At 35.5% G+C, this 27707-nt stretch overlaps 1 protein-coding gene across 5 annotated transcripts in view; it reads left to right on the forward strand.

Moving 5' to 3' along the window:
* The window catches only part of CADPS2 (calcium dependent secretion activator 2), a 438625-nt gene that overhangs the window by 209381 nt on the left and 201537 nt on the right, over positions 1-27707 (forward strand). For all 5 annotated transcript variants that reach the window (XM_045564928.1, XM_045564925.1, XM_045564927.1 and 2 more), the window contains exon 8: positions 17938-18077. In XM_045564928.1, coding sequence (XP_045420884.1) covers positions 17938-18077 — 140 coding nt within the window. The remainder of the gene's footprint in view (positions 1-17937; positions 18078-27707) is intronic.

Below are 27707 nucleotides of genomic sequence, written 5' to 3' on the forward strand. Positions count from 1 at the left end.
AAAAAAAATCACAGCATTCTGTCCTTAAAATCTTCCAGCATCTTCCAGTTCATTTGGAATAAAAATCAGACTCCTCATCACAGTGTAGCAGGCCCACCGGGAGTTCTCAGGGTGTGGCCCTGGGCCAGCAGCATCAGCAGCACCTGGAAAATTGTTAGAAATGCAAATTCTCAGGCTTTTGATTGGCTGAGTCAGAAACTCTGGGGGTGGAGGGCTGCAATCTGCTTTAATAAGCCCTCCTGGTGATTTTGATACACACCAAAGGTGAAGAACCCCTGATCTACATGAACTGACCTCTGTCTCTCCAAATTTATCTTCTGTAGTAACCTCCTTGCTTGCTCTCATTCTGCATTTACACCTGGCTTGCTTTCTCAGACTCATAGACCTACTTTAGGTCTTTAGATGTCTTTTGGTCTGAATGCACATGTACATACACACAATTAGAGGAAACCATTGGTCATCTCTGGATGTTATGGCTATTTGCAATGTCTTCTATATATTCATCCACTTTTATAATTAGGAAAACAATAGTTTTTTTTAATTTAAAGGAAAAGGCCTTACATGATCTGAAATATATAGTCTAAAATCTTATGAATATGTATTTGGGGAGCTTGATTTTTAAAGTGAAGTTTATTTATTTATTTATTTTTATTTCAGCATATTATGGGGGTACAAATGTTCAGGTTATATATATTGCCATTGTCGCCCACCCCCGAGTCAGAGCTTCAAGTGTGTCCATCCCCCAGATGGTTTTAATTAAAAATTTGTGTAGCATTTAAATTTGAAAGACCAGCAGCAGAGCACTTAAAATAGGTTTATACCATAACAAGGTACTATTGTACACCTACTAAAATGGATAAAATACAGAAAAACTGACAATAACAAATCTGCTAGGGAAGATGCAGAACAGAAGTTGTCATTCATTGCTAGTGGGAATGCAAAATTATACGGCCACTTTGGAAGACAGCTTAAGTGCGACTTACTATATGACTCCAACATTGCATTCCTAGGTCTTTATACACAGGGTCATGAAATTTGTGTCCACACAAAAGTCCGTGTGTGAATGTTTATAACAGTTTTATTCATAATCACTAAAAATTGGAAGCAGTCAAGATGTTCTTCAATATTATTATGGAATGGATAAACTGTGATACATCCATACAGTGGAATACTACTCAGTGATCAAAAGAAACAAACTATTAATTCATGCAGCATAGATGAAGCTTAAATGCAAATGAAAGAAGCCAGATCCAAAAGACTATATATTGTATGATTCCATTCGTGCTAGAAAACTGTAGGAATGGAACAGTGTAGGGTTTGCCAAGGATTGAGTAAGTGGGGAGTCAATATTCAGAATTCTCTAATTATCCCAGCATGTCTATAAAAGCTGGGGTTTTCCCCCCCAGTCCAGGATACAATTCGGTACTGAATCCAGGATCCTGCATTGCATCGGATTATCGTGACTCTTCAGTCTCTTTTATTTTAAGTGCCTCCCTGCCTTTTTTAATTTTTTTTATTTTTTGGCTTTTATTATAATCACATTTTTGAGGATTCCAAACTACTTTTATAAAATGTTCTTCATTCTGGATCTGTCTTGTTTTTTCATGACTGGAGTCAAGTAAACATCTTTGGCAAAACTACCACCTACGTGATGTTTTGTGCTTCCCATTGAGTTGTATCAAAAGCCATGTTGGTGACAATTTTTCCCAGGATTAGTGATGTTAATTAAGTATGATCACTTGGTTAAGGTGGCATCTGCCAGTTCTCTCCATTTTAAAGGTACCTTTTTAAAATTTTGGTTTTAATAAGCTGTGGGTATTAATTTGAGAAAGTTTTCTGTAACCACCTTTCACCGAGTATTTTATCTACAGATTCATGGATTTTTAAAAATTCAATGTGTTATAATCAGTTTATGTCATTTATTTATTTTTGATGATCAGATTGTGGCAAAGGGGCTATGCGTGTGTGTGTGTTGTGTATGTGTTCCTTTTCTTTTCCATTTTTTTCTTATTTTTTTCTTTTTAATTATGGACCTATCAGTCTTTGCTGTCTGGAACATGAGATGTTACAGGCTCAGCTTATATACCTCCTGCATCAGACCTATAATCAACACTGGTATTTGGGGGGTTTTTTTGTTAGTGATAATGGAATTTAGAAACCAACATCCTACATATCATCACTTCCTGGTTAAGAAATACGTTTTTTAAAAAATCATGAGTTTACTGGCATCAATATATTTACTCATTTTCTGTCTTAAAATACATACAAAATAGCTTCAGAAATATCATATCAGTACCACTAATGACAACAAACTTACATCGTAAAGGTGAATACTACTTTGCCACTCTTTTTGTCTTTAGAATATATTCCAGTAAGTGTGAATATCTGACTACTATGTTCAAAAAGTAACCCAGTGCAATAGAAGCTAAAGGTTGTTACTGTTATTCCAGTAGTGAAAACCACTGAAGAAACTGCAGGTTCAGTCATTATAGAGATTTTCATCAACAAAGCTATCAGATAATAGTTTTCATCTAAGCAACTAACTAAAAGGCTTATTTGATTAGTTTTGCCAAACTGCCTAAGATTGACTCAGCTGACTTCTTAAGTGACTTTATCTGGAGATGTTTATGGTCTCAATCTCAGACGCCTCACCTGTAAATACAGCAAGGTAAAAGAAAAGTTCTGTTATCTTTTCTAGTTCTACTTCTCTGTCATTTTATTGGTTTAATGGTTAGTATTACTTCTCGCTATTCGAACATAATCCCATTTAATTCTCTATGAGGATGATGGTAACATTCCATTTTTAGATAGGGAAAGTACGAGAATCAGACTGGTTAAGACCACTCAGCAAGTGTAAGAGCCAGGTTTTGAACTCGGATTTCTGACCCCAGGGTCTGTCCCCTAAACCAATCATTAAATGGGTGCACCTGCTAGGATGAGGACATTCGAAAGTGTTGTACAGATTATGATGTAGGCCAATTTAATTTTATGACTTAAAGCAGGCATCAAGTATTATTTAAGCTAAAGTCATTTTATACATAGTCATTTTATACATTGTAGACATTATATATCATTTTATCATCATATGCAATGATTTTAATCTCTTTAGAGTACTCTCCAGCTGCCAGTATACTTTTATTTGTGAATGAATTATTGTACAATATATACTCCTAGTAACTAGTTAACTTGTTGAATGGTGTGATTCAGTACAAAATATGTTTTGGAGGTTTCACCAAAATAATTTTTTAGTTGTAGAATTGTTGCTATAAAAACATTATCTCTAACAGTTGTTAGAAAAAGAATTGCCTTGGAGAGACTTTGAAAAGATTCATCACGTTCTGTGCCCAAGCTTTTCTTTTAGTTTGGAGTGAGCCCAGGAAGGAGTATTTTAAATACTTCCCAGGGAATACTGATATATGCATAGAGTTTAGAAGTACTGGTACAAATATTGATAGTATCATTGATACTAATGTGCAAGCAGGTTCAGAACCAGTGACTAATAAGATAAGAGAAAAAAGATCTTTCATAGCATATAGATTTGTGAAATGATAGTCAAAATCATAGGCATTGGGTAGTTGAAGGTTATGTTCTTTGGCAAGTGCTTGGCATGCAAATTTTGTTTGTGGATGGCAGATGCAAATACCTATTTATGGAAACGGAGGTGGCATATGGAGATTTTTCATCCGAATTGGTGGCCAACCTTCCACCAGGTGCTAAGGGAATACCTGGAGGCAGAACAGAGATTTTTCTCAGGAAACAATTATGAGTATGTCCTAACAGATAAATAGCTAACCAGTCAAGCATCCCAAAGTATATAGTTTATCATAATTAAGATGATTTTGTCCTGAAAAACTTGAAAAGCAAGGCTTACCTAACATAGCTAAATAAAAATCTAAGTAATAATCCTATGAGACATCTCTTTGTGGGCAATGCCTTTTCCATTGCATCTTTCAGAATTAATTACTGTACAGTATACTCCTGGGTAACTATTTAACTTGCCAAATGGCATTCTTGAGTACAAAAGAAAAATATGGAGGATTTAGCAAAATCACTTTCTAGTTTTAGAAGTGTTGCTACAAAGACATTCTTTCTGACAGTTGTTGGACAGAGAACCTATTATTGTCCATTCATATACTCTGGGTTTATGGCCTTGGTACTGCATCATCAGTCTGTATAGAAGGATGCTGATTCCTCTCCTTCCATGGGGATGGGAAGAACGTACAAATCAGAGAATCTATTTTCCTTTTCACAGGGGTAGAGCCAGATCATCTTTTTTCTAATTTGATTAAATAATATTCAAGATAGCAAAAAGGTAAAAGTTTGCTTACCTCTTAGATACACATTTTGGAAGCAATAATATTCCTGAGATTAAGGTTTTCATTTTACACATTTTTCTTTTTTTTTTTCCTATGTGTACTTCTGTGTAACATTTTTTAATATGGAGATGGTCATACCTAATAAAATGATAGTCATCATGCTTATTTTACAAATGTAAATACTATATGGAAACAGCAGGTGATGGTTAATTTCAGATACACTTTAAATATTAAAATAAATTAGCTTTGCTGAACTGATTATTCCATTGAAACAAACTATTGTCTTTCAAGCAGCTTGTCACATTTTAATGTACAAGTAAAAATTAGCTTGCATATTTGTCTTTTTCATCAATTTGTTTCTTCCATTTGCTTTATTAAGCATGGAACGAGACCTATCTGAAGAGTTAGATATGCATAATTTTTGTTTATTTCTGAAACTAGACAGGAGAAGCTATGTAAAGACATGTTCAAACAGCTGTTTTCTTAGGAGAAAGATACTGCTTTAGGAATGCACTGGGCAGTCTAATTTATCCTTTCTTATCCCTCTTGTTTTCCCGGATATATCTTTTTTTTTCCTATTTATATAGCTCTGGTTAAGTTGAATTCTCTATGAGTTTTTCATTTATGCTATTTTCAGGAGCAACACTAATTCTTTAAGCCACATACAGCATACTTAGCTGGGTATCTCATGCATATAACTGGGCCATAGAGTTAAAAAACATGTCCCTAATTGCCTAGTTTATAGGTAGTCATTGTAGAATATCTAAATTCAATATACAAAATAATATATCTGGAATAGATTAAAGATGTTTTATTGAATAATTAACCGTACTAATTTTTCGTAAATAATTATAAGGTTAAATTAATAAAAATCACTTTAGGCCTTTTCTTAAGCAGACAAAATTTATGTTGAGGATTTAAAAAGAATTTCCAGCATTGTATGTCTTCATATGAGTCAAAAAGGATTAGAGAAGTTGCTAGTGAAATCATAATCATAAGTATTTTTCTTCAATTTGAAAGCACAATTGAAGTGTTATTGAAATAGCTCTAGATACTGCTACTATAGCTGGTAAATTAATATCATTTGCCAAAAAATGGAATGGAAATCCTGTTGCATTTCATATGTGTCTAATTCAACTCACCATACACAGGGGACTTTTATTGTTCTAGCAAGTGTACAGCTTTTCTGAAACTGAAAATCACAGAAAAGTTCTCCCTCCTCCTTAAATCCTTCCATTTAGCAATTCCTCAGGAGACTTGATAGTCTAATCTAAGTCACCATGCCAGTGACAGGAAGCAGGGCCATGGACAGGTGAAGAGCCCAGGGGTAACTCATATAAGATGCAAATCGTTTCTAAATATTTTTTTCTAGCAGCAGTTAATTATGTGTGGCTTATAAATCACATGCTGTGAAGTGTTATAGGAGATGACTTGTCATTCTCAGTCTGACTCTGAAGGAAAGGACACTTGATAACATGCACCAGTTAGTTGTTCCTCAGTGAGTCTGCTTCAGTCCTGGGAGGAGCTGGCCAGATTCTCCACTATAGAGGTCAAAGAGGAAAGCATATCTTACCTTCTTGCCACTGAAAGGGGCTCAGCAAGTTATAAATAGGCATCCTCCATGGTGGTTTCATGTGGGTGATGGTAGTACCAGTAGTAGGCAGGTCTCGAGCTCCTAGGCTCAAGCAATTCTCCCACGTAGTTAGGATTACAGGTGCGAGCCACCATGCCCAGCTCAAATTGACCTTATGTCCTGCAACCTTGCTAAACTCACTAGATCTAGTAGTATTTTATAGATTAATTTTTCTTCATAGACCATATTGTCTACAAATAAAGACAGTTTTACTTTTTACTTTCTAATCTAGATACCTTTCTTTACTTTTTTTTTTGCGCCTTATGTCCTGGCTAGAATCCCTCTAATACAGGGTTGCATAGAAGTGGGGAAAAGTGCATATCCTCATCGTGGTCTTGACCTTGTGGGGAAAGTATTCAGTCTTTCATCACTTAGTATAATATTAGCTAGGGGCTTTTGGTAGATTCTTTCCATCAGATTGATAAAGTTTTTTTTGCTGATTTTTATTTAATCCCTTTTGGCTTGGATCTTTATTATTTCTTTTATTTCCTTTGGTTTTAATTTTTGATATCTTTTCTATTTCTCAAAATAAAAGCTGAAATCATCGAGTTGAGAAATATTTTTTTTAATATAGGTATTTAGTACTATAAATTCTGCATGCCCTCCCAGATTGCTTTAGTGACATCCCACAATTTTTTTTTCCTCATTTCTGTTTTGTTCAAAATACCGTCTAACTTTTGTTTTGCTTTATTCTTCAACTTGTGGGTTATTAGAAATCTGTTATTTAGTGTCCAAACATTTGAGGGTTTTCCAGAGTTCTTTCTGTCATTGATTTCTAATGGAATTCTGTGGCATTTAGAGAATCCATATTATATGGCTTTAATCCTTTTAAAAGTTGTCAAAGCTTGATTTATACCCCAGAATATGATCTACTAGGTCAATGTTCCTTCTGCACTTGAAAAGACTGTATTCTTCTATTGTTCAGTCGAGTGTTTCACAAATGGCAGATAAAGTTGTTCAGATCTTTTGTATCTCTACTCATTTTCTACTTACTTTCTAAAATCAGTTTTTGAGGGATTTGTATTGAACTCTCTGACTCTAGTTTTGTTCTATCATTTTTTTCCTTCATGTTTCTTGACAATCTGTTATGAAGTACATAAATATTTAGAGTCTCTTTTTCCTCTTTGTTAATTGACCCATTTGTCATTATAAAATGACCTTCTTTATCACTGGTAATATACTTTGCTTTAAAAATTGACTTTATCCTAGTCACCTGAGCTTTCTTAGGACTAGGGTTATCATGTTATATATTTTTCTATCCTTTAATCTAATTGTTTCTTTATAATTCAATTTTGTTTCTTAAAGTAACATATTATTGTGTCTTTCATTCTTATTCAGTCTGACAACCTCTGCCTTTTAATTGGGGTATTTAGATTATTTATGTCAATGTGATTATTGATGTGGTTAAGCTTAAATCTGTCATTTAGCTATTTGTTTTTTGTCTCATCTGTTCTTAATCTGTTTTCTCTTTTCTGCTCCTTTTAGATTAATTTTTTTTTTTTTTTGAGACAGAGTCTCACTCTGTTGCCCGGGCTAGAGTGCCGTGGCATCAGCCTAGCTCACAGCAGCCTCAAACTCTTGGGCTCAAGCAATCCTTCTGCCTCAGCCTCCCGAGTAGCTAGGACTACAGGCATCTGCCACCATGCCCGGCTAATTTTTTCTGTATATTTTTAGTTGTCCAGATAATTTATTTCTGTTTTTTAGTAGAGACGGGGTCTCACTCTTGCTCAGACTGGTCTTGAACTCCTGACCTCGAGTGATCCTCCCGCCTCGGCCTCCCAGAGTGCTAGGATTACAGGCGTGAGCCACCACGCCCGGCCTTAGATTAATTATTTTTTAAGATTCCATTTTTGGTTCATTGTTGGCTTATTAGAGACAACTATCTTGTTATTTTAGGTGTTGCTTTAGCTCAATCACAGTCTAACCTCAAGTAATATTATAGCACTTAAGATATAGTTTAAGAACCTTGCAATATTATACCTCTGTTTCTCCCCTCCCATCATTTGGGTTCTTGTTGGTCGTCATAAGTTTTGCTTTTACACATTATAAACCCATGTTACATTGTTTTTACATTTGTTTAAATGGTTAGTTATCTTTTAAACTAATGTCACATTGTCATCTTTAGGTATAAGAAAGGCTTAGGAGATTGTATCTTTATCTTAACTAATTGCTGCTTTGAACAAAATCAGGCTTGTTTTAGGAAGGAAAAAGGGGATATTGAGTAAGCTCATAGGAGTGTCTTGCATGTGTATATAACATCAAAGTCAATATTAATAAAACAAATAACCTAGCCTAAATAGTGGCTTTCTTTATGGGTAAATTAAAAGCTAAGGATCTGGGGGTGGGAGAGTAGATAATTTGCGGAACACTCATACACTACTGGTGGGACTGCAAACTAGTTGCAACCTCTGTGGAAAGCAATATGGAGATACCTTAAACAGATACAAGTAGACCTACCATTTGATCCAGCAATCCATTATTGGGCATCTACCCAAAAGAACAAAAGACATTCTATAATAAAGATATCTGCACCCAAATGTTTATAGCAGCACAATTCACAATTGCGAAGATGTGGAAACAACACAAGCGCCCATCAATACACATTTTTTTGTTGAATTTCGAATATTTGGATTATATTTACCAGTTGAGCATCCCTAATCTGAAAACCCAGTATCCAAAATGCTCCAGTGAGCATTTAATTTGAGCATGATCTTTGAGCATCATGTTTAATACTCAAAAAGTTTTAGATTTTGGAGCATTTCTGATTTTGAATTTTCGGATTAGGGATGTTCAACGTGTAGTTGTTTTTTAATATAAACATTAACCTGTAGTCCATAATTAGTCAATCCCAAAACATTCTTCAATAATTGTATGTTTCATGCTTTTCAGTTTAAGGATACAACTGAAACAATTATCCAAGTTTAGATATTATTTGTACCCCATTCCTTTCTATTCTACCATCATATGTTATGGACTGGCAGAAATTGACTTGGCGCTAAGAATTCTTATAGCACTTAATAACCAAAGAGTGAGAACAAAGCTAAAGTCAATATTATAATGTTTGTGAAATAATTAAGGGAATAATATATTGGATTGAGGAAGGGATGTAAAATTGAAAGTGCTTATTTTTATCTTGAAGGAATTTTCCATAGGTATTCATTTAACTTCAATGTCAAGTTATTTATATAAGAAAATAATGCCTACCTTTTAAGAGTCATGTGAGAATTAATTTAAATTTCACAAAGCACCCAGTTGAAAGGTTCTCCATAAATGGCAGGCATTATTATAACCAGGCTAGTGAAAAGAAACATGATAAAGCTACCATGCAGCGTCCTCTAATAGAAACTGTATAGGTAAGGAAATGTAAAGGTTACTGCTATTCATACTATAATTTATGGTTGAGGGGAATAGATCAAGAATAAGAATGATGCTTTCCTGTCTAGAAAAGTCTTTAAAGACACAGATGTAGCTGTGCTGGAGGATATTGCTCCATCCAAGGAGAAGTATGAAATGAATACCTTACAAGCAAAAAAGTGATACATGAAGATTAATAAAGGACATTACCCTTAACTGAACCATGAAAAATATGGTGACTGACAAACTTAGTTATATCTTTCAGAATCTAAATGATCCTTAATTATTTGGGCATATGGAACTTGAAACTTTTTAGAAATATAAGCCTGATGGTCTTACATTCTAGTAACCAAAATAATCAGCCTCATTGTTAAACCTTTAAACAGTTTTTGATTTATTATAATAGAAGTCAAAACTTTGATTTAACTACATTAATCAATACAAAAGTGAGAGAAAACTATATATTTTCAAAATATTTCATACAAGCAGAGTGCTTCAGGAATGTGAGAGAAATAAGTGCACACACACAAATTAAGCAAACAAAGCTAATGAAATTTATGTGTAAAAATAGCTTTGAATCACACACTTAGGAGAAGAAATATAAAAGGTAAGTTTAATTTTCTTTTATGATCAAATCTCAGCTTTTATTGTCTTTGCATTAGTTTCTTGTTGCTGCTGTAAGCAAATTATCAAAAACTTAGTGGCTTAAAATAATACAAATTTATTACCTTACCATTCTGAAGGCCAGAAGTTCAAAATAGATCTCTGGGTTAAAATCAAGATGTCAGCAGTATTGTGTTCCTTTCTAGAAACTCTAGGAGAGAATCCATTTTTTTGCCTTTTCCAGCTTCTGCAAGCTGCTTGCATTTTCTAGCTCATAGCCGCCTTTCATCTCCAAAGCCAGCAATGGCTGGTCAAGTCTTTTTCACATCACGTCACCCCAACACTTACTCTTCCATATTTTAGAACCTTTGTGATTATATTGGTGGATCGTCTCCTGATTAGCAGCCTTAATTCCCCACTGCCACTTAAGGTAACGCACTCACAGGTCCTGAGCATTAGGATATGGGCGTCTTTGGGAGGCAGATATTCTAACTATCCCGTTCCAGAAATGGAAGGATGAGAGTTTCATGGATTTTTAGAGACTGGGAAGTAAATGACATACGAATCGTAGACTTTACTACCATCATTTTCTGTTACTAAATTTTACTTTAGTTGGCAAGACTTATTTTCTCTTTTCATCTCAATGAAGTATCAATTTTAGGTTTGTCTTTTTTTTAAATTTTTCTAAGCATCCATCCATCTTTCCAACCAATACTTGGTGAGGGTTTACAACAGAATGTGAAGAAAAGTGTGGTTTTAAGAATGGCTGAGAGATGTTAAAAAACAGTAACAGTGTGAAGAGAAGGATATGTTAATTAGCCTGACTCTAGTAAATCAGTTCACTGTGTACATGTATATAAAAACATCATGCTGTATACCTTAAGTATATACAATTTCAATCAAAACTGAAAAAAAGAGAAAGACTTAAATACTGGCTTAAATTGCCATATGTACCACAAATGAATGACCTTATCTACTGCACAACGGCGCCTGTCTCGAGGAGCATAGGCTGCTAAGTGCGTGCCAAGTGCCCCTTCATATGGTAGCTCATTATTAAGTAGAAATGTCAGTAAAAAAAATGGTAATAATTTACATACCTTCACCTTCTTTTCTTTGTTTTATCCTCAACCCCCATCATACAAATAAAAAAAAAAAACTTCTAATCTCTATCTTTTAATAAGCTAACATCAGGGAAAAAAGCATATCCTTAAGATATACTTTCCTTTTTTCTTTTACTTCATTTTATTATTTTAAAAAAAGGCCTTTTTATGAAAAGATGTACTGTGTGGCAGGAAGAAGATACGTGATTTTTCTGTTAGGCCAAGTACACATTTGGTAAAAGGTTGGGAGTTTTATCAATTTCATTTTGTAAATTCCAGTATTCTTTCCAGCTTTGAAAATAAAGGGTACTGTATTTGTCCCACAGACAGTAAGGTTGACAGAAGACTTAATGCTAATCTTTCAGTATACAAAAGAGCATTGTGTTAGTGAGAGGGAGCAGGTGCTCTTTGTTCCAACTAAGTAGAAGAACTGTTGATATTAAATCAAAGGAGAAATAATTCAGATTAAGCAACCCCAAATGTCTTAAAACACTGGAAAATGTTACTATGGAAGGATATAGATTTCTTTCAGAAACACCATCTGATTGATCTTCTTCATACACTGTATGGGTTCTGATGTTGAAACAAATATTTGCTGATTCTTAACCTCTACTAAATAAGTATTTATTGAAATGAAGGAAATTCAAGTAGTCCTTTCACAATATATACTATCTCAAGATCCTACTTGTCAAGAAGATACTTGAAGGGCTCGCAAGGAAGAGTTATTGCAAATCTTTGCTAAACTATAAAATCTCTTTCAATTGAATGAGGAAGAGAAATGTCAACTGAACCCCAAAATTCAAAGTTTCTCATAGAGATAGGCTCTACTGATCTGGAGAGATGTTCCCTCAGGCATTTGCTTATAAAACCCTTTGTCTCAAGACCGTCTGTCAGCAAAAGGGATTTTTAATCAAAAATTGAAATATAATTTCAGCTAGTAAGTTTTCATTCTCTTCTTTGTTTTAAAGATACATTTTTAAGGCCAATTCATCTCTTAGTTGGGTGTGAGAACACCTGGCTACATGTGAGTCACATGACCCTTCTGTAAGATAGTGAGGGGTTTACTCTTTACTCAAGAGTATGAAAATTTGGTTGTCATTCTCTGGCTCATTGACATCTTTTGACTGCATGTTGCCTATATATAACGTACCCACATAGTGAAACACATTTTACAGTCTATCTCTAGGCTTTCTGGTCTCATCTGTAAGTACAACCTACCTGTTTCCTCTTTAACCCACCTGGCTGTACCCTCATCCTTCTTGCTCTTGGACACAGTGTCCCTTCCAGCCAAAATGAGTTTGCCCAGCTTACCTGATCTTGGCTAACTGAAGCCTTAAGTGAAGTCTTCTTTCCTTCCTCAAACAGAATTTGTCCCTCAAACTCTTGCTGTCTCACCTCACCTAAACTTTCTCTTGCTGAGATCTCTGGTGACCTTTCTGTTTTGCAGCCAAGCAATAACATTTCAGGCCCTACCATGCTTGACCTCTTAATCATCATTTGACACCAGTGGCCACTTCCTACTCGCTGAAACACTCTGCCCTCTTGAATTTGGTGCGTCATATCCTTCTGATTTTCTTCTGCCTCCTTGGTCACTGGTCTCAATTATAGAGTCCACTTGCTTTTCCCTAACTCTTAAAAGTTGGTGCCCACAATGTCTTCTGCTTAGCTTTTGAGGACATAAAGAGAATTGCCATGGCAGAAAATGTAATGAACGTTGGTATTGATTAAAGTTCTTTTGATGGTAAGCAATTGATTCTGACTGAGGGTATGTCCAGGGAACAGAGAAAGAGCTGAAAACCAAGCTTGGGGGGAAGAGCTTAAGAAACTAGGTAAGAATGTCAGCATCAGAATTATGTGCCTTTTTATAGGGTGCCACTGTTAAAGTGTTTGGTTCCAACTGATCCCAGGTCTTTATTTTTCATTTTGTCCCTGGTATGCCTTATAAATCTTATGTGTTCTTTTAGACTCCCAAATGAAAGACTCCCAAATGAAACAGGAATTCCTCTATGAAGGCGTTCCAATTTGCTCAAGAATTGCTGATGACACACATCTTTGAGCTAGAATTTTACCAAATACATATCTCTGTTATTTTATTATAAGATACAGTGCAATTGCAGTGATCATAGGATCTTTTCTCTTTCTTTAGGATAAGAGATATTTATGGGAAAAGGTAGTGAATTGTTTAGCCACACGGCCTGTGTAGCCTCTCTGTTTTTCTAGCTTCCCCCACCCCGTGTTTTCTGTTTTGCATTTTAGTTTTTCAGGTGTTTGTTGTAATAGAGTTTAGAAATTTAGATAGTCTTGAATTCATAGATCACAAAGTTTAATTAATGTGATATGCACACAAATGCACATGGCTTGGCTTTAATCAAGGTATCTCAATAGAAGAGAAATGATATAGAGGCACCAGCTTATATAAGTGTAATTTAAGAGAAAGATCCTTCTGAACCTTATATTACCTAAACATGTCCGTATGTAGTTGTATATTTTACATTTAATTCTTTTAAGTTTTACTTCTTCCTGTATATTAAATTTGACAGAATTTTAAACAAAGCCTAAAAAAACATTTTGTTTTACATTATACCTTAGCAAAGATGGCAAGTATTGTTAACATTTCATCATGAAGAGGATACATTGGCTTTATATTTAAGACAAGAAATCATAAAATTTTTTGTGTCATGCTAACTGACAAGACATTTAAAGTGTTGGTAACAAAAATAAACTAGAAGAAGCAGAAATATGTATTGAAAAGTCAAGATAAATGAATGGCAAAGAACAAAATCATTTGCTAAATGATATAAGAAGCTGACTTTTGTATAGGGCTATAATTTAATTTAGATGTTAACCCAGAGTACAAAAGGATTCTTAGTAAATTTTTATATCTGTTAAATCTGTTAATTACTGTTATTGGCAACATCAGACACGCCAATGGCTACTTCCTGAAACACTCTTCCCCCTTGAATTTGGTGCATCACATTCCTCCAAGTTCTGTGGAAGTGGAAGTGCTTATCATGAAAAACAATTCTTTAAGCACTTATTTGTGAATAATTTGTGAAGCAAAACACTATTAATGTACTAGTTAGGATACTGCTAAAAGCTGTAACAAGCAAGTGACAACTTGTAGTTCAAAACAGTATCACCCATGTAACAGTTTACTGTGGGTATTCCTGATAGAAGTGTGGCATCCTTCCACGTGGTGAGTCAGGACTATGGTTTCTTCCATTTTATTGCTCTCTCATTTCCTAGGGCATTGGTGCTCTCTGTATTTGGCTGGCAGAGAAATAAAGAGGGGTAAAGGAGGCATACCTATATCTTAACCATCATTTCCCAAAGTGACGTGTATCACTTTTCTCTCACTCCATTAGGTAGAACTTTCCTATCCTACTTAGATGCAAGAGGAGCTAGAAAATATGGCCCTTGGTTTACTAGATGCTTACTGGCAACAGTTCTGTAGTAGCGAAAGCATGATTTGTGATAGTCAGATTATCTGCCATAGTTCACCCCTATCGCTACCAAGTTGTTTTGTTATCCTTCCTCCTACACATATTAATAGAATCCATTCACCTCAACTCCAGAGAAACAGCCCAAAGTCCCATTCTGTCTTATAGCCAGTCCAACATCTGCATCAGGTTTGGCTATGGCTCTTTGCAGCCTAGCAACCTGTGAACTAAATTTCATGATAACTGCCTACTACTCCACTCTCCCTCCCTATCCTGCCTCAGCACAAATCCAATATTCAGCAGTGCAGCAGGGACAGGAGAGCCACAGTTAAGTTTCCCACTTAAAAAAATGGAAAAATGAGAAACATATGCAATGATTGTCCAATGACAATAATGAAGTCTTTATCAGAATAACATTAATCGGGTGTGGGCAGATGTGGCGGGGGAGGGAATAGGTGTATACATACATAATGAGTGCAGTGCACACCGTCTACGGGATGGACACGCTTGAAGCTCTGATTCGACGGGGGGGGGCGGACAAGGGCAATATAGGTAACCTAAGCTTTTGTACCCCCATAATATGCTGAAATAAAAAAAAAAATGAAGTCCTTATCAGGCAGGCACTGTGAAGACACCCTGCTCTTGAAGCATTCAGGATCTCTTGATTAGACCAGTATTATGTATTCTGAAAAGAACTCCTTTGACTTTTATTCTCTGTGGTCCTTTGGGCTCTACACACTGGGAGCTTCTCCCTCGTCTATTATTCATGGTTAAATTACATAAAGGAGTATGACCACTTTTTGCTTGGGCAGTTTAGGAACTTGAAGACTATTTTACAGGCCATTTTTAAGACTAAGTTCAGGATTTATTTGCCAAGGCAATTCTCTCAGAAACATAGTAGATTTCCTATCTGTGGTCCTGCATTTGTTGTATGTGCTGGTGTTTATACCTTCATCCGTCAGTCTGTCCAGAAAAACAGAAACAATTCCAGGTCCTTTAAATGGAGGGCACTTAACACCAGGCATTAGCTACACGTGTGATAGAACAGGGACGCCAAACAGAGGATGGTGAATAAGCCCAGCAATTAACAAAATCAGGAAATCACTGCATACCCTAAGGAAGGAAGGATGATAGGAAGAAGTGATATTATCAGACCTAAGAGTGCTGATAATAAAAAACTATGAGCTCCTTGAGTGATCTGAGCCATTCTGTGTGTCCCCACGCAGTGAGCACTCAAATGTTTATTTAATCGAACAGAGCTGAGCACTGAATCCTTCCACTGACTTCAGTTAGAAATACCCACCAAAAAAATAAAATGTGGCAGAAATGATGCTATTCGATATTGGGATAAATCTTTAGTTTGTGCATCAGCTCTAATTAGTTACTTTTGGGAACTCATTTAGTAACCTGTCATTGGCATTTACAGAATGAGAAATTGTCAGAAGTTTTAATTTAAATATTCTCCTTCTGTATAAGACTTTTTAGAGTCTGGAACAATATCAATTTTTATATAAACATAGAAGGAAGAATTAAAAAACAATAAAGTCTGTAGGTGGCTCATGCCAAAATATTTTTTTTTTTTTTTAAAGTGAGGAGTGGGGAGATGGGTGGGGAGAAAGAGAAAAAGCTTTCCAGACTTGCCAGGAAAATAGCAGCTGTAGCTACAGAGGATATATAGCTCTATCTTAGTCTTTGATTCTTTTTTGGAATAACCTTCTAAGTTGATAATGACATTCCTTTGTCTACTGATTTGAGCCAAAACTATCAACTTATTTTTTTTACTGTCATTTAAGAAAGAATCTGTAAAGTGTTACATTGAATATTTTAGCAGTCAAAATGAATTTTGGAGTATGATCCTAATTTTGAAAACATCTCAAATGCCACTTTAGTCTTTTCTTGGATGTCCTTTATATGCCTGAGGGTATAGATATGCTGATCTCCACATAGCTATGTCTTTTCGGATGAACTTGAAAAAAGTCTCAAAATAGTAGGTACATTTACCATCTTGCAAGTTGAGAATAGTTTGAGAAGCTTTTATGACTATGTTGTCTTTCCTAGAGAGAAAGAGCCTTGCTTGAATATTTCTTGGTGAATATTTCCACGTATGCATGGAAATGAAGATTGGGGGGCGGAATGACAAATTCAGTTGCCGTGTATGCTTTAAAAACATTTTACTATTAGAATCTGAGAGTAGAAGGCAACCTCCTTAAACTGATGAAGACAATCTATGAAAACTTCAGACTGGACTTTGTTTTGTTACATTACTGTAAAATTATAAAAATACTACAAGGAAATAATTTTCAGTTTCATCAATCCGTTTGTATTGCCTCGGAGTTTATGCACAAGAACATATGTTGAGATATAGTTTTAACAAAAGTATCCATTTCGTTTGTGGGGAAAAAAACATTTTAGCATTCTATTCTTCCATTCACATAAAAACTTCAGGTTTATTTACTTTTCACGTGTTTAAGGTACGAATGGCTTAAAATACAATGCACTGCACTTCATATCTTTGTTTTGTCTTTCAGGCTATAATAATCCCATTGTAAAATACCCATTAAGGCTTCACCTGCCACCTTGGGCCACATGTGGCCTTTTGGATTCTTGAGTGTGGCCTTTTGACTGAATCCAAATTCAGTTTGGATTCGGTCAAGGGGCAAAGGGCCGCACTTGGGGGGGATCCAGAGGGACACATATGGCCTTGAGACCCCAGGCTCCCCACTGCTTTTGTCTGAAAGATGCCGTCACTGACTAAAAGGGGGAAAATACATTGTTTTATCTACACGGCACTTAACATCTGAAGAGTAGGCTTTTCTTTCCTGTGTTGGCTTTGTGAAGTGAAGGGATGTAAAATAAGGACTTGGTAATTTGGCAGTTTTAGTAAAAGTAATTACTTTGTTTCAGTCATTACATCATCTGCATAGTTTTGAAAACATATAGTCAGGAAGAAAATCCTTCTTTGGTATTGCTCTAGAGTATGAAATGTGCTATGATCAGTCTTTTGCATCTCTTATTGAGTTGCTTTTCTGTAATACTATTTTATAATGAAAATATTAAAACATGAGGCATATCTGTGCTGCTTCAAATAATTGGTTTGGCTTTTTAAGCATGTTATCTGTAATTTCAAAAGAACATTTTTTTCAGAACTGCTTTGCCCTGAGGAGTTTAGAGTATTCTTCAAATTATAGGTGTCCATTAAGTATTTTTCAATGTCAATTCAACTGTAGCTTGTTGTGGTATTAATTCATTATGAAGTGACACAGGAAGAAAACTCATTATGTGATACTATGAAAACACATATTTGTCAAAAAATAAATGAGTCTGTATTGAAAATCTATCTGGCATGGTGGGAGGGAGTCAAATGGTTTATTAGATATGTTTGGGTGTCGATATATTTTTCTCAAACAGGAAAACATATAGAAAATATTTCAGTTCCAATCTGTAGACACTCTGTATCATGCACTTAAATCTTTTCTTTTTTTTTTTTCCAGGTGATATTATACCCAACTTCTAATAGCTCCAAGTCAGCTGAATTACACCGAATGATAGTTCCAAAAAATAGCCAGGACTCTGACTTAAAAATCAAACTGGCAGTGCGAATGGATAAACCACCACATATGAAGCATAGTGGGTGAGTGAATGTATGAGGATTTTTCCACTGAATTATGGAATTTCATTTCAGTGTATCATTTTTGTCAATTTAGTGAGAGAACCAGTATATCAGTCTTTCACATGGAGTTTTTCAAAAAAACTGACATAAATAGGTTGTTTTACTTAATTTTTTAGACCCATAGACGTATTTATAGCTAAATGTGTGGGCACTTAGTTAATGTCACTGCACGCCAGCACAGTATTGCCACTTGATTGTATTGGTATTGCTCATCAGTCATAATGATAAAGAACACTAATGTATGGAGATAAATTCTAGGAAATATTCTTCAAAATACAGTAATAGCTGGAACAAGCCTAGTGCTGAGGTCCTCAGAAGTAGTTAAACTTACATAGAATATATAAAAGCTAAAAGGTAGTTCAGATATAACCCAGAAGGCTATGTAAGTTTTGACAGGAGAGATATGAGTGTTCATCCAATGTGCGAGTGAGAACTAAATCAATACTGGAGGAAACTGCCGCTGACAGTTAACAAGACGTGCAGGGACTGTCTCCTGGGGATTGTCAGGGGTCAGAGTCACTGTTCTGCTCTGCCAAGGTCCTTTGTCTCTTGTAGCTGGTGAGGAAACAGTTCTGAACTCTTGAATACAACAAAATGAGTTTCCCAAAAGCCAGGTCTGTCTCACAGTAACACATTAGAACTTACCACACCAAATTCCAGCACAGGGGTGTTAACCATTAGGAAAGGAATGTGACCGCTTTTCTCACTGTGGAGAGAAGCAGTTGCTAAAGTGACTCACCAGGAGTTTAGCCACAAAGATAGCAATCTTAGGAAAGTGCGTTCTTGTAAAGAGAGGGATCTGCTGGAGCCAAATCACCAAGGTTAGGGCAGAGCTAACAGATGATTCAACAGATAAGGGGGATTTTTTTTTTTTTTTGGATGAAAAAAGCAGCGTTAGGCTCCGGGTAGGAGGCAATCAAAGGTATATAATACAGTGGGATGGATCTAAGGACTGTATTCCTCCCTAGGTTTGGGTGGGTGGCAGGTGCAGTGTCAGAATAAGCCTCACGAAGAAGAAAAAGACCTGGGAGGATGGGCTCTTCAAAGGAAACAGTAATTTGGGTAGCCTACATTAGGCATCTTCAATGCAGTAATGCAAATCAAAGTATAACTATGACTCAGCTCATAATGCACATGGAGTTCCTGGGATTTCATATGTAGGTTATGCATCTGTTTACTTGCCCATCGTTAATTTATGCAGTGAGCATGTAGGGAGCGCTTACTCTTTTCCAACCAGGACAAACCTCAATAAGATACCATTGCAGGCCTAGAGGAACTGGCTGGTCAGGGATTTAGACTTGTATACAAATAGTTACGACAGTGAGTTTATGTGCTGTGAAATAGGAATGGGAGCCTGGCAGATATAATGCCCGATCTTTGCTGGGGAAGGTCAAGAAAAGTCTCACAAGAGACCTGGCTTTTGAGATGAAACTTGAAGGATGAATTTATTAGGTGAACAGTGGGGAAAAATGGCATTCCAGTCAGTCACATGACAGCATATTCAAAAGGCAGTAGTCCTGGAAGGGCTTTTAGTTAATGATGACAGGTTCGGTACAGCTATCATGTAGTGCTTTGACTAGACAGAGTACTAGAGCTCTAAAGTGCTTAGAGACCAGTGGAGTCTAGAGTTAGACATAAAACTGTAGTTCTTTTTCTACTGTTTTTTATTCAGTCCTTTTTTCTTCTAACAAATGACATAATAAGAAACAGGAGCTTATCTATCATAAGGACAAGGACAAAACAGCCCTTAGTTTACCCATTGCCAGCACCACAGTGAATAATAACCCCAAAGTCTTCAGCTTGTCTCAGGATCAAAGACTGAAATGAAGTTAGGCATTGGGCAAGTTCTGAAGCCTTAAGGTCCAGTGAGATAAAATCCTGACTCTAATCTGGCAGTTTCTTGGTTTAGAAGCTTCAAGCAGGTGAGACAATCCAGCCCCCTTACTAGGCTTGGGGCAGGGGAGGTATCACCACCGCACACTAAAGGAGAATTTGTTTTTATCACATCTCTTTGACTAATTCAGGATCCCCCAAATGGCTGTACAGTTGGCTTATGCCCAAGACTACAGGTGAAGGGAAAGATTAAAGACGGGATATCATGGTCTCTCAATTTAATCTGTAAAGCTCAAAACCTTCCTGAAGGATTCAGACCAGGAATGCTTCATATTTCAGTCACATCAGTTGTTATCTGCCATTGAGAAGAGGTGCTGACAGGCATTTCCAGATATTCATGTATCTGCAGTTTATGATGTCCAAAGTGAAGGAATTCTAGAACTGAAGATATTGGTGATGCTGTACTGCTAAGTTATGTTATGTAGCAAAATTAAATTAAGAATATCATATTCCATAATAGTGGTTCAATAAAAACTATTTTAATACTAATATTAGACATGATCTAACAGAATTAAAGGTTTTCAGCATTGCTGTAATAGCAAGTGATACCTATGGGCAGGGACGGTTAGAGGTACTTTACCACAGCATCTGTTCTGGTTTCTGAGTGCCCGTATGGTAACAGTTTTTAATATTTTGAATATTACCACTGTGTATAAATATATATGGGAAAACATTTCACCCATAGCATAACTATATTTGTAATTTTCTGAGGTGTTTCACAAATGAATTTTACTTAATCACATTCAAGAAGAAAAAGGCAGCTGCCCCTTCTTCCAAGTACTCTATCATATACCAAAGCAATAATATAACAGGAAAGTAGATTAATGTCATTTTGTTTGGGGGCTAGATGGTGTTTTGTTAATAATTCATCCTAGAATGAATAATTAACAGATGAATAATTAATTTGAAAAGAGACAAGCCAAGTTTTTTTTAAAAGATTATTTTTACAATGTGGTAAACTCCTCTTATAGTTGTTAAGTGGATTAAGCAGTAAGTTGTAGGGTTATGGATTTTTATCTTTAGAGCCCTTTAGACTTTGAAATCCTTTGGGATTTCAGTAGTAAAAACTTATTCTCTGTTTTAATAATGTGGCATCAGATATATCTAATGTGAACTAGTTTAACATGTGTTCTCTATTTTATTCATTATCACTTACCCATAGCCCTTGTATTGCCCCTGAATATTACCAGCATTATCTGAATTTTGTATGTGTTCCCAGCTGCGCTGTAAGTTTCTTAGACCTGTTTGGATTCCCAGTGCCCCTCACAGTATATCACCAAAGGTAGATGTTAGTATGAATAATGATGGAAATAACAGTACTGTGCTCCTTAGAGTTTTAAGAAAAAAGTAATAAATATGAGAGTAAGATACATTCACAAATTGAAACTTAAAAACTAAACACAACTTATAGGGAATAGAGTATAATTTTAATATAAAAAAGTACCTAAAATAAATGAAATAATTGGTGTTTGGTTCTCAACTGTTGCATTTTTAAATGCCCTATTTTTTTGAACCAGGAAGTAAAATGCATTTGATCTGTAGCTCATATTTCTGATAATTAATCAGTCCATGACTATTTTTTTTTTAAGTAGGACTAACTACATGCAAATGGAAATAGATATTTAATTTGGATAAAATAAGAATTGTGTTGATTCTATCCTTTTAAAATCAAAATGGACATTACCACAAGACATATACTTAGCAAAAACTTGGGTTGGTTTATTCTTTTGGGATATGTCATATAAACTAATTATAGAAACCAACTCTTAGATAAATCTGTGAAATGAATTATCAGCTAGATTTTGAAGAGTTGAATGATTCACATCCAGCTTTTGAATTTATTTCCCTGCTTTTTTGTATAGCATAGAGATAGAAGTGTTCTTGAATGAATGGACTGTACTTTAGCATAGCCTAGTGGCTAAATAACAGTATTAACTTAAAACTCAGAAATACTATTCCTGTTTTTATTAAATAAAATTATTTCCTTAATTCAAAGGTTATTTTCTCAATGAAAAGAAAGACAAAATAAAATGAAACTAATAAGACAAATGACTATTATTACAGTTAGCTCTATAACTGAAAAGGAAAAAGAAGAAAATTAAATTTGCTGTCACAAACATGTGGCAGCATTATGACCCTGATCTATCAGAAGTTTGCATGCAACTGATTATTTTTATGGTAAAAAATGAAAAAAGATTTTATGAGTATGTAACTATAGAGTTTTTTCATAGTTAAGATAAAATCTCAGCAAAATCACTGCTGTACAAATCTCATATTTCTTTTCGTGTAGCATCATGCTTGGCTATTTACACATTTGTAGAATGTATGGATGGATTGAAAAATGTTGACATTGTCATGAATAAAACTCTCCAGTTTAATTTACATCATAAAGGCATAAAAGACATTGGGCCCATCTCTTGCTGCAGGGGAGATACAGCAGTTCAGCTTCTAGCAGCAAAAATGGGATAAGCACCAAGGCGGCTGCGTTGTTGTGACTCCATGCTTTCCCAGAGAGCAGGCCAGCTAGGCATTTAGTGGGTAGGGCATCATATCTACGTAAATTTCATTCATACGCTTAAAATTCGAACATTGCATTTGCTCTTAAAGTGAAATGACTGCACTCTAATAAAGTTGCATTATTTAGCTTATGATTCAAGGTGTATGATTTCCAGCTAATTTAGGGGAAAGTCTAATGACCAAAGGGAGGAAAATCTTATTTATGTCATGGTGAAGTTTGCTTGGAGGATCCAGGCCTTACATAAAAGACAAGTCTGCTCTTTCCCAGAGAAAACTGATTTCTCATTTTAACCCTACCTTTTAGAATGACTTGCCTATATTTTCTTGTCTAAAATAATTATGTTTTGACATCTTACCTTTACCTGAACCTATATATTAATCATTCATATTCCAAGGTTGAACTTGCCTCAGTTTAGCTTATCCTGATTTCACAGAAATCTTACTTTTGTCTCTTGAACTATAATATTAATAATATCCTTTGTTTTAACTGCATCATTTGACTTTATTCAGAAGAACATGCTTGAGAGAAAATAGAAGTGTACAAATCATCACTGATTCCTTGAGTGCATAAAAGTTATGTCCCTTATTAGGGCCTTTTGCTTAATTGTTAGGCTTTAATTTACACTTTTATTTAACAGCTATTATGGCTGTAAATAAGGTAACTTGTTTCGTATTGTGTGTTTATTTTTCTGTTAACTTTATATTGTCTTCTATGTCCAAAGGAGAAAAATGAAAATATTACATAAGAGCTTTGAACCATGTCTAAGCAACTAACTTGAATGATTTATCTAAGAAATAAGCTCAAGTTCTAAAAAAGAACACCTGGAGATTATTTCATGGCAAGTGACAGGAATAAGATAGAACTTTTCCCTTTAGTTCAGTCTAATGTCGTCTAACTTATTTATAAAATTACAGATATTATCAATGCATATTTTAAATTAGTGGTGCTTTTTGTATGTATTATGCAATTGCTAGTTTAACATTTAATTTTCTTGCTCCAGTCATTAAACAAGTATGACACTCTAGATTTGAACTTTCTTCATATTATCTTTATGGAATCAATAAGTCATTTGCTTTCTTTTTACTATAGTGACCACTGAATTTGAAATAGTCATTCTATATTTATTTCAGAATTTATTCTGTCAATTCTATTTAGTGTACATTTTTTTCCATTTAGACAGGCTCAAAAACACTTCCTGAAAATATTTCCCTCAACAACTGACAAAGAAGAATAATCAGAAGAAATAAAAGAGGAACCAGCATCTTCTTAATCATTTGTTAGGGAGACAAAAGGAGCCCTGGACCTGTGTATAGGAAAGGAGTAGAGTGGGCAAGCAAAAGAATGAACTCAGTGTTACCAAGATTGGCAAAGATTTCAGAGTGGCAGTGGGCCAAAATCAGGATAAAATTTAGGAACCCAAATGTTACATAAACTAAAAACAGGAAGAAGCATGGAGGTAGTGAGGGGCAATAGTAACAAAAGAACTTGATCAAGTACAGTATATGGCAACATAGCTGGCCTCATTTGTGAGTCCCTGACAAAAGGAGGAGTGAAATAGCTTAGGGGAGGCATATGGCAGAGGTTGGAAAAGGCCAATGTCAGTGTTAGTGAAACACAGGGAGGGATTGGAGAGTGTCTGAAAATACAGAAACTATTTAAAGGAATCTCTTCAGAAGCAGTCCCAGCTTGTCTATTGGTGTATTTAATTTTGGCCTTCTTTCCATAAATGATAGTGTATGGTTATAAGAGTCAAAAAGAGTATTTTCTACTCCTCTGTATATAGTCACAGCTAGAGCTTAGTTGAATGGAATATTGATAACAGGATATAACATCATGGCCACAGCTTCCTAGGTAGACTATATCTGAAACACCTGAAAATCATTTTAAGTGAATCATACTGGGGAAGATTGTACAATGAATTTGTTTCAGCCCAATAGATGTGTTCAGAATATTTTTAAAAATCACAATTTTAACATTAATAAATACCAGTATTGATGATGACAATGGAGAGTGTAAATGGTTTGCAAGTACTACAATTTCTAATCATTCATGCTGCAATCATTTATATCCTCAAGGGAAAGTACATTAATAATCAAATCCCCAGAGGGGAAAACATCTTATTTTTATGATTTTAAAAAAATCAGCTTGTCACTTTTTAAAAACGAATATGGTTTTATGCGTCTGCTTATTTTATACATTAATACTTCTGAATTTTTTTAAATGTCTTTTGACAATGGATTAGAAGGAGATAGCAATAGTCCAAAAGTCAGTTAGAGAAAATTTGAATACCAGATATTTCTACCTTTGTGAAATTGGCAGCCTCATCTTTTCTACCACTTAGGTTGATCTTTAGTTTTATCTTTAATTTACCACTTCCTCTTCACACATGTTAGTTAATCCCTGTCTCTCCGTTGTGTTTCCCAAAACTAAATCCCTTTTCATTCCTTCTGCCAACTTTAGTTCAATCTCTATTCCAACAAACAAAACCTGTTTCAGTGACTGTCTACTGATTTTCCTGTGTTCACCTGTTTTCCAAACCATTCGGGAATTTAGAAGTACAACTTATATCTCTACTAAAACATTTCTAGTGCTTCCTAATTGCTTGTGGGATTTGATTCAAATCCTTTAACCTGGCATTCACATTCTTCAAAAATCTTGTCTTAAATGTCTTTCCAGGTTTTCTCCCTTCTATACCCAACACAAACCCGCAACTTTAGCCAAATGGATCGGTTCATATGCTGTGAGCATGCTTTTATTAGCTCAACTCTATGTCTTCCACTCTTTTACTTAACCAAACCCTACCAATCTGGTACCAATTACACATTTTCTCATACATATATGCCAAGAAAGGTAGTGTATTTTCTCTGTAATTAATCTAATCTTTCCTCATGAGCAGACTCTCAGCTAACTGCAAGCCACTTTGTCGTATGTCAGGGGAACTACCGGGTCCTTTTTATGCCACGAAAATCCAAAGAGGCACTGGCCCACCCTCTGCTTCATCATGATCATTCCCACGTTGTTATGGTACAGCCTGCATGACGGAATCTATAGTAGGAAGTGGGGCAGAAGCCCTTCTACCCTAGATACTCTCCCGGACTGGAACAGCCTGCATTCCCTGTCTCCATCTCTCTTCTTTTCACCACAGTCTACAGGCACCAGAAGAGAGGGCTTTGCCCCTTCTTTCTGACTGCCTAGGGCTCCCTTATGGCAAACTTTTCATTAAGTCATCCAGACCTGCCCTTTGCTATATTAAAGGAGAATTTAGAAAGTTCTTTGTACGTGTAGTAGGTTAATAGCATAAATGGGCCCAATAAATGGGCTTCCTAAATCCACGCCCTTTGCCCTATACCACATTATATTGTCCCCTCCAACTTCGGGCTTGGCCATGTGGCTTGCTTTGGTCCCTGGGACAATAGCGAATTTGGCAAAATCTTTTGCTTGGAAAAGCACATGTGCATTTTCACTTCCTTGCTTGCTCCACCATGAGGACACACATGGGCTAGCTCACAAGTGAAGCAGAACTGAATCAGCCTCCTTGTCCTGGCCAAGGTCTCAGACTTAAAGGTGAGCTCAGACAAAATGAACAAAGCCAGCTAGCCAACTTGTAGCTGACCACAGACCCATGGGTGGGTCGTGCTAAGCCCAGCACAGATAAATAGAACTGCTTATTCAACTGTAGGCTCATAGGAAATAATAATGATTATAGTTTTAAGTCACTAAGTTTTAGAGTGGAATGTTATAAAGCAAAGGTTAACTGATACTGTACACTCTTGCTGCAAAATCCTATTCACTTTTTTCCTTCTTCTATTATATATAAGACTCACAAAATTGGATTCATCATAATCCTTGGCCCATCATATATTTCACATTTATCTATACATTTAAATATATAGATAGATACACATTTAAGTCATTCCATGTTTTTGCTATTTCAGACAGTACTACTGTGAACATTCTTGTCCATGTCTCCTGGTACATATGCACAATTTCTCTGGAAAGTGTACCTAGGAGTGGAATTGCTGAGTTGGTGAGAATGTGAATGTTATTTTTGCAAGGCTAACACTAAACTTTTTCAAGTTTTACTAATAATTGTACCAATATACATTTCTTTCAGCAATGTGTAAGACATTTTTGTCATTCTCTTTTTAGGCTTTTGCTAGATATTATATTACCTTCTTTTGATACTTAAATGTTCGTATTTATGTCTTACATTTGTACCTATAATTTTGTCTCCTGAAGGCAGGGATCCTGACTGTTACATCTTCACTTTGCACAGGCTTCAGAACATAGTGGATATAAATTATTGACTGATAGTTGATTGATTTTTATGCATTTTTCAGTTACATAAAATTTCAAATGAAAAGATGATAATGAAAATTCCCTTGATACTACTTGTCTTTCCACTTCAGGCTGACGTGGGCATCCCAAATTTGCACTCCCAGATAATTCTGTACACTCTCTATTATGGAATTATAACCATTCACACTCTTGTTTGACTCTCCAGCTCAGATTAACTCCTCGTAGGCTGGAGCTTATTGTTCACCACCATTTGACCAGGCACTGAATGCATGACTGGTTTCATCAAACCAATCAGTCATTCAACACATGTTTATTGATTGCTATTAATATTTGTCAGACAAAATGAAGAAGTGAATGAATAAATGAAATTTGCTATAAAAAATAGTGATGCTTAAAAAGAAACATCAATCAGCAAGAGAAAGGCATTAGGTACTAGAGAGCTAATTACTTCCCCCACTGGGTAGAACAGCTGTTAACAGCATAGACTAGAAAATGAAGAAAACTGTAAAATGGAAAACAATTTAAGCTAGAAAAACATAGCATACTCACATATAGAGAATGTAATATACTTTTAGATATCAGTTGTTTCTTCCTTGCCTTTGACATCCATTTGGAAGGGTAATCATAAATAAGTGGTTCACAGAATCTATTTTAACGGTGGCTTGAGGCTGTTTCCCAGAAATCCTTATCCTAGTATTCCTAGACAATAAAAAGACAACATTTTTTTTTTTTTACTTTTCCTTGAAGGTGTTAATATACCCACACATGAAAGGGTTCCCCAAGTTAGTTTCATTGGTCACTGGTCAGTGAAAGAACAAGAATACGATGATTAACTGAAAACAGTAACTGAAAAATATATTTTTTATAGGTAGTGGTTGTGA

This window comes from Lemur catta, chromosome 11, assembly GCF_020740605.2.
Source record: "Lemur catta isolate mLemCat1 chromosome 11, mLemCat1.pri, whole genome shotgun sequence".
NCBI classification, from domain to species: domain Eukaryota; kingdom Metazoa; phylum Chordata; class Mammalia; order Primates; family Lemuridae; genus Lemur; species Lemur catta.